The sequence below is a fragment of the Lutra lutra genome, chromosome 11 (assembly GCF_902655055.1).
Source record: "Lutra lutra chromosome 11, mLutLut1.2, whole genome shotgun sequence".
Classification (NCBI taxonomy): Eukaryota; Metazoa; Chordata; class Mammalia; order Carnivora; family Mustelidae; genus Lutra; species Lutra lutra.
The window spans coordinates 60,961,735-60,973,053 of record NC_062288.1 but is presented as its reverse complement, the minus strand read 5'-3'; the positions used below and the strand labels follow the sequence as shown (position 1 = coordinate 60,973,053).

The 11,319-nt window shown below is 52.3% G+C and overlaps 1 protein-coding gene across 1 annotated transcript; it reads left to right on the top strand.

Moving 5' to 3' along the window:
* Positions 1-4,469: 4,469 nt before the first annotated feature.
* On the top strand, positions 4,470-9,212 carry TRIL (TLR4 interactor with leucine rich repeats). The gene has a single exon (XM_047694631.1). It carries the CDS (start codon positions 4,470-4,472, stop codon positions 6,912-6,914), a length of 2,445 nt encoding a protein of 814 aa, XP_047550587.1. The 3' UTR covers positions 6,915-9,212.
* Positions 9,213-11,319: the final 2,107 nt, after the last annotated feature.

Below are 11,319 nucleotides of genomic sequence, written 5' to 3'. Positions count from 1 at the left end.
AGAGTATGAGAGAAGATCCATGGTCCCTAGCCCCTCCTCTCAGCTCCCAGTAGATGGGCAGATTCTCCATGTCCCCCCCCCCGAAGTGCTCCCCCACCCCCAGCCCGGGGCATACCACAGGAAATCACAACTCACACCTCCAGATTCGTTTTGCACAGCTGCCTTGTGGCCTTCCTTGGCCCTGGGCATATACACGCTTGTGGCATAGTCAGCCCCCAAGAGGACAGGTGGATAAAAGCCTTCACCGATTAGGCAGTTGAGTAGGAAATTCCAAGGTCCTAGGAGCCTTGAGCAGGAGTGGGGCTATGGGCTGTGTGGGGGCCCATCCCTTTGGAAGCGTGAAACCGTGCTCTTCTGGAGAGGGACACAACCAGAGGAGGACTGGAACAAAGCCCTCTCAAGTGCCAGGTCCAGGGTAGGGGGACCCAGGCAGCCATGGTCCGGGAGCGATGTTCTGTACTGGTATCCACACAGTGCCCGTGGATATCTTCAGTAAGTGAATACCTGGGTGTGGAGGTTCTATCAACACATATTTCCCGCAAACCACTGTGGCAGCCAGGTTCTAGAGATGAGAACTAGATAGATAACATTTTCTTTGTATAGCACCAACTTTATCTGGCAGAGACACCTTTTGACGTTGCGGTGCAAATACGATGATGTCATCTGCCTGCAGAAATCCTTCAAGGGGAAGAAGGGAGTATGTATTTGGAAGTTATCGTACAAGCAAGGCTGTGTGATACTGTTGAAAAATACAAATGCCAAAATATCTCATCAACCGGGGCGCCTGGGTGGCTCAGTGGGTCAAAGCCTCTGCCTTTGGCTCAGGTCATGGTCCCAGGGTCCTGGGATCGAGCCCCACATCGGGCTCTCTGCTCCCCCCTCCCCCGCCTGCCTCTGCCTACTTGTGATCTCTGTCTGTCAAATAAATAAATAAACTCTTTTAAAAAAAAATATACCTCATCAACCAAGACAGAAGATCTGGAGGTGCCTAAAGGACCCTCTTGCACCTGTTGGCAGGCTTCTAGCACTTCCCTCCTCTGAAAACCTTCCTGGAGCTCTCAGTCCAGGCCAGGGACCCTCTTCAGGGCTCCCACAGCTCTACTCCTCAGCGCTTATCCCCTGGTGATGCCCTCCTTGCCCATCAGCCTCCCCAACAAGCTGTTGCATCCTGGGGCCTGGCACCGAATCCTATCAGCCACTGCATTCCCACCACTCATCCTGGGATTTGTCACTTGCTAGATTCTCATTAAATACTATGGGCCGGACCACTAGCATTCAAAGCAATGTAGCTTTGGAGTTGCTGTGATAGCAGTACTGGGGGCTCCAGGTACTGCTGGATTCAAGCAAAATACCATTTAGCTCCTGGAAGAGAGAGATGGTCTGAAAATAAAACACCAGAATGTGTAGCATTACACATTGCACAGTGGAGACCGCTGGGGGCACACAGGAGTACGCATTAGTGTCCTCTGAAGGATTTAAATATCATTCATTTTAAAGTGGACCTCAAGTTCCATGTTAAGAAGGGAAGCGTTTGTTAAAAAGACCATGATCACACTATTTCAGAAAGAATTTATCTGCATGCACACACCCATATGTGTTTCCACTTCATCTGTCCATCTCAAAGTCTCAATCTCACTGACACTGGATTGAGAATCCCAACAACACCTACGAAAGCTCTTTATACTTATTTGAAGTATGGCACACTGTCTCTATTTTAAGCAAGGTTAACTACATGTGGCAGATGGATTACTTCAAGAAAATGGAATGTTATGGAAAAGCAATCGTCTTTTGACCTAAACCACATATGATGTTATTTCTACCTGCAAGCCAGCACTACTGGTAGAAATGTTAAACACCGGGCAATAATACCAAAGACCGTCAAAACATTGAAAAATACCGAACATCTGCAGGGGTCTGATGACTTTGTAAATTTTACTTAGAGGCACCTATAAAGCAAAGATACTCCAAGTGCAGTGAGCGATCCACGCAAACTATAGAGGTCCTCTGATGGAATGCGGCCTGTGCTCCCCGCTCTGCAAACTCAGGGAGGAGGTCCAATCTCTGCTTTTCCCTCTTTCTCCCACTTACACCTCACCTAGCTTCCAGCCTCTTCTCTGCTCTGATGGCTGTGTGTGTGTCCTCACACCATGGGCTCAAAGCCGATGCTGCCACAGCTCCATCCCAGGTAGATCTAATGGTTCAATAGCCAATAGCTTCTTAGCCTTCTTTTCTTCAAAAAACCTGAAAGTCCTCTTAACAGGCTCCAGGGCCCGGGTCAGACCAGCTTATGCCACACTGTGCAAGCCTGGGTTTCACGCTTTAGGATAGCCGTACCTTCACAAGGAGGACTGCAGTCAAGAACTAAAAAGGTTTCAGGAGTTTCTTACCATGAGAATAAAAAACCAAACTACCTTTTACCTTGTTGAGACAGATACTTGTTTTCCCACATTCATCCTGTATTTGAAAACTCAAAGCACATCACAAGCCAGCCTGGGTCTGCTCCCTGTGCCTGGAGTAGGCATTGCACTGATGATTGTCATCAGCACTCCACTGCCTGTGTCCCTGGAACCCAGGACCTGTTCTCCCGTAAGTAAGTCTTTCTTGACCATGCAGCCAAGGATCTCCTCTTCCTGAAATTTCCAACTCGTCCCTATCATCTGCCTACACAGATCGCTCAGTGAGGCACTCAGTCACTACCCAACACTGGAATTACTAAAACTCACTTTGTATCTGCGCAGCTATCTCCTACTACTGCCTTAGATGATGACCTAACCTTTCCATGACTTGCCCTCCCCACTAGACAGTCAACCTCTGGAGAGGTGAAGATACGTCTCCCTTAATTTTTCACAGAGTGGACCCTTAAAATTACATTTTCTGAACATTTTGGGTGGGGGGTGTGTGGAAGGGGCCTTTATTTTTACCAAGACTGTTTGCATGAACAAATGATATAAAACTGCTACTCCTTGCCCATCCTCATTCTCAGCGGGTGCTGCCTTCAAAGGCACCAAGGACACAGGTTCCATTCTATATTGATAAGTGGTGAGACTCTCCCACTGAGCCAGGCCTGAGGACTTCTGCGCCTCGGGTCTTTGAAGATCCCTGCAAGTCCAGGCATCAAGTCGGTGAGGCCCGCAGGTGAAGTTACCAGGGTCTGGGGAGGTGATTTTAAATCTGCGCACAAGTACAGACCCTACCCCAAACGGCTCTAAGACAGGAGGAGGACTAACGGGACTAAATCACCAAAATCTGACAGAGCCACCTTCGCGGTGGTAGAACCCGTTCTGAGCTTCTCCAGGCTCTTATCTACAGGCGGGGCCAAGCGAGTGCTCAGTTCTGATCCCTACGTGGGACGATCCCTCCCCTCCGCCACTTGTACAGCCAGGTCAAACACCCAAACACACCATACTCCGGAGGGGTTGACCTGGCCTCCTCTGACGGCACTCCACCAATAGCTCTTTGGAGACAACCTTGGGCTGCCCTAACTAAACTTCTTCCGGAATGTTCGCGCACTCCGTGCTTCGTCAACTGCCCGCGCGGGGTGACACTTGGAAGAGCAAGAGACTTAAAAACGAAAAAGAGGAGCCGCGCTCCCAATGCTCCGAAATGCCTGGTGTACTCATCTAAAATAAAAAGGTCTCTGTCTGCAAATTCCGTTTGCTAGCCCGGTAATCCACCCCCGCCCCCAGCCCTGCGTCGAGGGCCGGCCTGTACAGCTGTTTTTAATCCCTACTTTTCTCACTCTGCGTCCCGGGCTCGGGCTCAGGCTGACCAGACGCGGAGCCACTTAGCGTTTCCTCCTCCCCCTGTCGGGGTCTGTCCTCCCTCCGCCGTCTCCTCTTTCTCCGCCTGCATCCCCGGGGGGCAGAGTGTGGGAAGAACGAATTTCCGCCGGGTTTGCCCGCCACTCGCCGACTTGGGTCCCTTCCGGACACAGCCGGCGCACCCCCGGCTCCTCCTCCGGCTGTTCCACGGGGGCCGCGCTCCTGGTGCGGGACCCAGAGGAAGGAGACGCGGGCTGCCGGGACCGAGCAGCCGGGGCGCAGCAGCCAAGCCGCGCCCCGAGGAGCTCTTGGAAGGGCTCCCGCCTGCAGCTGGGGAATCCGCTCGGCGGGGAGAATCCGTGCCAGGGAATCCAGCTCTCCGGACTCAAGCTGCAAACAAAAAGCTCAGGTCTGGCTCGCTCCCTCCGCCCCCCGACGCACACCCGGAGAAACAGTTTTGCGCAGAAATGCAACAAGTAGCACCCGGAGCTCCCGGAGCGCCCTGAGCCGCCTGACTTGGCCGGGCGAAGACCGCCTGCAGAGACCCGGGCCAGCCACCGGACAAAGGACGGAGGAGGGGCTGGACCGCGCCGCGGAGTCCGAAAGAGGCCATTTAGCGACTCTGGCCAGGCCAAGGGGAATGCAGAGGAGACACAGAGCAGGCGGGCCAAGAGGACGATCCGGCCGCAGCACGCAGGGCGGGCGGCGATGGAGGCTGCCCGCGCCGTGCGCTTCCTACTCGTGGTGTGCGGCTGCCTCGCGCTCCCGCCGCGGGCCCAGCCGGTGTGCCCGGAGCGCTGCGACTGCCAGCACCCCCAGCACCTCCTGTGCACCAATAGGGGGCTCCGCGCCGTGCCCAAGACCAGCTCGCTGCCGAGCCCCCAGGACGTGCTCACCTACAGCCTCGGCGGCAACTTCATAACCAACATCACGGCCTTCGACTTCCACCGTCTGGGCCAGCTCAGACGGCTGGACCTGCAGTACAACCAGATCCGCTCTCTGCACCCCAAGACCTTTGAGAAGCTCTCCCGGCTGGAGGAACTCTACCTGGGGAACAACCTCCTGCAGGCGCTTGTCCCGGGCACGCTGGCCCCGCTGCGCAAGCTGCGCATCCTCTATGCCAATGGAAACGAGATCGGGCGCCTGAGCCGCGGCTCCTTTGAGGGCCTGGAGAGTCTGGTCAAGCTGCGGCTGGACGGGAACGCCCTGGGGGCGCTGCCGGACGCGGTCTTCGCCCCCTTGGGCAACTTGCTCTACCTACATCTGGAGTCCAACCGGATCCGCTTTCTGGGCAAGAACGCGTTTGCCCAGTTGGGCAAACTGCGCTTCCTCAACCTCTCTGCCAACGAGCTGCAGCCCTCCCTGCGCCACGCAGCCACCTTCGCACCGCTGCGCTCCCTCTCCACGCTCATCCTCTCGGCCAACAGCCTCCAGCACCTCGGGCCGCGTGTCTTCCAGCACCTGCCGCGTCTCGGCCTACTCTCACTCAGGGGCAACCAACTCACACACCTCGCGCCGGAGGCCTTTTGGGGGTTGGAGGCCCTGCGCGAGCTGCGCCTGGAGGGGAATCGGCTGAGCCAACTGCCCGTAGCGCTGCTGCAGCCTCTGCACAGCCTGGAGGCGCTGGACCTTAGCGGGAACGCGCTGGCCGCTCTGCACCCCACTATCTTTGGCCACCTGGGCCGGCTGCGCGAGCTCAGCCTGCGCGACAACGAGCTCAGCGCCCTCTCCGGGGACATCTTCGCCGCCAGCCCGGCCCTCTACCGGCTGGATCTAGACGGCAATGGCTGGACCTGCGACTGCCGTCTGCGGGGCCTGAAGCGCTGGATGGGCGACTGGCATTCGCAAGGCCGTCTTCTCACCGTGTTCGTGCAGTGTCGCCACCCGCCGGCCTTGCGGGGCAAGTACCTGGATTACCTGGATGACCAGCAGCTGCAGAACGGATCTTGTGCAGATCTCTCGCCCTCAGATTCCCCGACCGCCGAAGGCCCGCGGGCGCCCTTACCCACCGCCACTGGGGAGGAGGTGGCGCCCCCTGCAGGTAGCCTCTCGGAGGAGCTGCCGCCGCAGCCGCAGTCGCAGCCACAGCCTCGCGGGCGATTTCTGCCTGGGGTGGCCTGGGATGGGGCCGCCAGAGAGCTCTTGGGCAACCGCAGCGCTCTGAAGCTGAGCCGACGGGGCCCTGGCCTCCAGCAGCCGGACCCCTCCGCTGCGGCTGCCGCGGGCCCTGCGCCACACCCCTTGGACCTGCTCCAGAAACCCGAGCGGGGACCTCTGACTCCGGCAGATGCGGCTCACGCGAAGCCCACCCCGACGGCCGCGCCCGCCTCTGCGCCACCGCCCGCGGGCGACCCCTGGCAGCGCGCGGCGAAGCAGCGCCTGGCCGCGCAGCAGCAGGAAAGTACCGCCCAATCCGACGGCGGAGTCGGCCTGCCGCCGCTGGTGTCCGACCCTTGCGACTTCAACAAGTTCATCCTGTGCAACCTGACCGTGGAGGCGGTGGGCGCCGACAGCGCCTCGGTGCGCTGGGCGGTGCGCCAGCACCGCAGCCCACCACTGCTGGGCGGCGCGCGCTTCCGCCTGCTCTTCGACCGCTTTGGCCAGCAGCCCAAGTTCCACCGCTTCGTCTACCTGCCAGAGCGCAGCGACTCGGCCACGCTGCGCGAGCTGCGCGGAGACACCCCCTACCTGGTGTGCGTGGAGGGCGTCCTCGGGGGCCGGGTCTGCCCGGTGGCCCCCCGTGACCACTGCGCCGGGCTGGTCACCCTCCCGGAGCCTGGGAGCCGGAGCAGTGTTGACTACCAGCTGCTGACCTTGGTCTTGCTGGCCGTCAACGCGCTGCTGGTGCTCCTGGCGCTGGCGGCCTGGGCGTCCCGCTGGCTGCGGAGGAAGCTGCGGGCTCGGCGGAAGGGTGGGGCCCCTGTGCACGTTCGACACATGTACTCCACCCGACGTCCCCTGCGCTCCATGGGCACCGGCGTGTCTGCGGACTTCTCTGGCTTCCAGTCGCACCGGCCGCGCACCACTGTGTGTGCTCTCAGCGAGGCGGACCTCATCGAGTTCCCCTGCGACCGCTTCATGGACAGCGGGGGCGGCGGCACAGGGGGTAGCTTGAGGCGGGAGGACCATCTTCTGCAGCGATTTGCTGACTAGAGCCAGACTCCAGGGGGTGTGGAGACCATCTCATTGGCCTGGAGCAGCCAGCCACTTTCTGTGGAGCCCCTCAACCCACCTCAGGGGGAGATATCATTTTATCAGAGCTTCTCCTTTCCCCCTTTTGTGCACTTGCCAGAGAGGCCAAAGGCGAAACCAGTTCGGCCGACACACACCCCCCCCCCAACAATTCCCAGTGCCCCCTCGTGAAGCGAATGGGTGGCACATGGTGGTCAAGAGCAGGGGACAAACGGGAGGTAGTGTCCAGAGGTGGGAAGCCTTCTTTTATATGGAGACCTTGGCACAACCATGGATATGGCTTCTGTGGGATCGTGATGCAACAGTCTGGCCCCCTTTGGGGTAGAGAAGGGGGCTTTTAACCCAGTATGGCCAGAAAGAGATTTGTGTGCATGCTTTTTGTTTGCTCAGTGTGAAACAGAGGAGTTTTGTCCTATTTAAGGGAAGAGGAACTTCTCAGTATTACAAAGGAGGCTTGGCATCTTGACTACACTGGGCTGGTGGTCTCTGCCAAGAAGGTAGATGTTGTAAACTGGTGGCGAGGTTTAACACACCCGCCAAGGAACTCTTTCATGTTGGTTAATAGAACATTCAGGATAATTTAATGTTTAAATCATTAGAGATGCTATTTTTTTTCAACAATGTGAAGAGCTCAGACATTTAACAAATTTACAGTAAACTCAAGGACTGTCTTAGTTGAGCTGAGCCGTTCAACTAGTATTTTCTTTTTAACATTAACACGCCAAGAACATTGGCCGACCTTGGGGTTAACTAAGATTACCTACTTTCTCAGGAGAAGGCTGCATGCAAGACTTCTCTGTCAGGGTTGCTCCTGTGGCTTTTTAATTTTGTTTTTCTAAACCTATATATGGAAAAGGAAATGTCAGTGCCAGACTTGGGAAAAGAATGTAAAGTGTGCGTAACCGATAGCCGCGTAGGGAACCGCAGCCCTCAAGTTCACTTAACTGCATCTCTGACACTGTGTCCAGATGGGAACAAATATGGTGTGGTACTTCTCATGTTTTTATCGGTCACATGCAGGAGATTGTGCCCTGCTTCTACTGAGTTGCACGGTTAAGTGTTCAAGGCAGTTCCCTAATAGGGCAGCAAAAGGTGATACGCACTTGACAGTGTAACCCTCGGTCACCTTAATGTCTTACTCTATATGAAATAGAGGGGAAGAAATTATTGGGGAAAAAATGTGAAAAAGGGTACATCAGTAGTTGTCTGTTTCTACTAAAACCAGAAGATTTTTAGGAGTACTTAGACCTCACTGTGAAATAATGATCTATTTTGCAAGTTAATCTCTCCACGACCCTGTGTTTTACCATGTTATTAAATCTTACCTTTTAGTTAATAATTGCAGTATTTCTTTTAAATGTCTTTGTTTTAAATTTAGGATTAGGCTCCTTTATTTGCTTAGTTGTTTTCAGCTCTTTGGGACCCTCTCGTTCCCTCATATTTATGAAGTACATGTTTATCACTAAAGGTAGTGCTTTGGTTTACATTAATAATTTTGTGTGTGGTCTAAGAGCACAGGAAGAGCCTCGAGGAAGATCGGCGCGGTGATCTCCGCCGTGGTTGTGGATTTATTCACAGTGGGCTGTTTCAGAGGATATTGCTATGGTGCTAAGGCTAACCAGGAATCTTCTGTTAAGCCCCTGAGGGTCCTGATGACTCAGGGAATCTATCATAGTCTGGGGGACGGGGGTCCTTCAACCCCAGTGCACTCCCTTTTATGTTTGGCCTCCATGGAGCCAAGCCTGCCCTTGTCCCAACAGCTGAACGGGGGACCCAGGGCTCTAAATGAACAGATCTGTGTTTATGTTCAGATGAATAAATGTCCAGACCACTTAAAGTGCAGCTGCTTCTCTGGCCATCTTCTCTGTGAGGCCAAAACTTAATAAACCGCAGGAAACAGGCTGTCATTCTTAGCATATGAGTATGTGGGAGAGGGGTCATTGCTTGCTCTTATTTGCAAATTTTGGGCTATTTACTTGACCCTCTCGTGCTCCTAGTTTCATTCATTTGTAGAGCAATGGCATCCTTGAGCTAGTCCTTTTGCACAGCAGTATAATCTTGAGCCCCACTGAAAGTCTGGAAGAGACCTCTGATGCTTCCTACCACTCACCCTTTCAACTTCAGAACATCACTGAAAGTACTTCATGGAAAAACAGTAAAATCTATGTAAAAACAGTTTGGAAGGTCTTTCAGTGGGAAATGAATAAATGTTATACATTGTTATGTTCAGTTATGTCAATAAACCCACTTACTAATGGAGATCTTTTATTGTTGGAGTTTCCAAATACCTTAGACGCTTGGCTTTCTATAGCAGTTTTCATTGACGACAGTGAAACAAATGCTTGAAGTCTGTCTGTCGGTCCTCTCACGGTGGTTTTTAATTGCCATTTCTATGGGAAAGTGTGGACTTTATTTTTCAGAAATAGTTAGGAGAGTTTATACCCAAAGAAACAATGAGATGACTCTAAAAGCCGATGGTGAGCCATGATAAGAAAATGCTGTTAAAATACCAGGGGCAGCGAGATGACTGACCATCTCTCAGCCAGCATTTCTGCTGTTTAAAACAATCAGGACTTTTGACTCCCATGGTCAGTAATAAGGAGGTACCTTGAACTGGAGGTCATTTTTGCCATTACAAAGTGTATGAAAAGGTAAGATTCCTAAAACAAGAAAGAATAAACTTTGTATAAGGTAGGAGTGTTCATTTAGGGGACCATTGAGGGACACCTGGGTGGTTAAGTGTCTGCCTTCGGCTCAGGTCCTGATGCCAGGATCCTGGGATAGAGTCCCACATCGGGCTCCCAGCTCAGCTGGGGAGTCTGCTTCTCCCTCTGCCTCTGTTTGTGTGCTCTCTCTTGTTTGTTCACTCTCTCTCTCTCAAATAAATAAAATTTAAAAATCTTAAAAATAAAATAAAGCGGCATTGAAGCAGTTTGGAATGCGGTCGGACCCTCAACTCAACCTGTTAAGATTATCCTGGGAAATAATTGGCCTGTGATGAGAGCACCGTCACTAATTTGCAAAGACCTGGTTTTCTCCAGAAGTACAACAACGTGAACAGCTTGTTAAGAAAGCATTAAAACAGGGGCTCAGTTGGTTAAGTGGCTACCTTCAGCTCAGGTCATGATCCTAGTTCCTGGGATTGAGCTCCGAATCGGGCTCTCTGCTTGGCGGGAACCCTGCTTCTCCCTTTCCCACTCCCCCTGCTTGTGTTCCCTTTCCCTCTATGCCTCTCTCTGTCAAATAAATAAATAAAATCTTAATAATATTTAACCAAAAAAAAGCATTTAAACAGACACTGGATTACCTGGTATTTGTGCTTCACTCCTCCCCAGTCTGCTTCTAAGCCTTGGAAATAAGTGATAGTGAAGCAGTCTCATGCCAGAAATGCATTAAAAATTGAGACCATGATCTAAGATGAAGCTAGATTTTTACCCACTGTTATACCTTCACCATCTTAGAGAAATAGAACATCATTAAAGTTCAGTATGATTTTAAGGAAGCGATGAAAACATTTTAGTCATTTGGGATTGCAGTCTTTCTATTAACCTGATCTCTTTGTGCCTCAGTTTCTGCATCAGTTAAAATGGGAATCTTGGGTCCTGACTGCAGAGTGCCTTTGTGAGGAATAAATGGGTAAAAAAGCATTTGACAGCACCAGCTATAAAACAGATGTTCAATAAATGTTAGATGTATTATTAGTGGCAGTATTTTGTGCACAGAGCAACAAATTGTAAGAGACATTTTAGAGATGTCATGGACAAGGCAGTTCTGCTTAAGCCCTAACCAATCAGAAAATTCAGATAATGAGATTCAGTGACCCCTCCCTTTGTTCTAGTATATGGAGGCGCTTTTGTGTCATTTAATGTGGAAGGATAGCTCTTGAAATACCTTCTCATTATTCCTTTTTCTCTCTCATTTTTTAAAATTTTTATTTTTTTAAGATTTTATTTACTTTGTTGACAGAGAGACAGCAAGAGCAGGGACACAAGCAGGAAGAATGGGAGAAGGAAAGCAGGCTTCCTGCTCAGCAGCGAGCCCCATGTGGAACTTGATCCCAGGACAACGGGATCATGACCTGAGCCGAAGGCAGACGCTTAATGACTGAGCCACCCAGGCGCCCCCCGCCTCATTATTTTTTAAAAAGAAACAATGAACATACTAGTATTTGAGCGAACTTTTCTACATTTACTGAACTCTTGGCATAAGCTCGTTCATCTTGTAGATTGAAACTAAGGATATGTAAACGGCCTTGCTTCCCATTAACTTAATGATAGCATCCCCAAGTGTCCTTTGAGTTAGTTTTCTTAAAAAGATACTTGGCATACAACAATGCTTTTTTTGCCAGGGATTTCAGGTCACTTCG

Bases quoted from the DNA above. Each gene is read 5' to 3' on its own strand.
- TRIL (XM_047694631.1), top strand. From the start codon at position 4,470: ATGGAGGCTGCCCGCGCCGTGCGCTTCCTACTCGTGGTGTGCGGCTGC.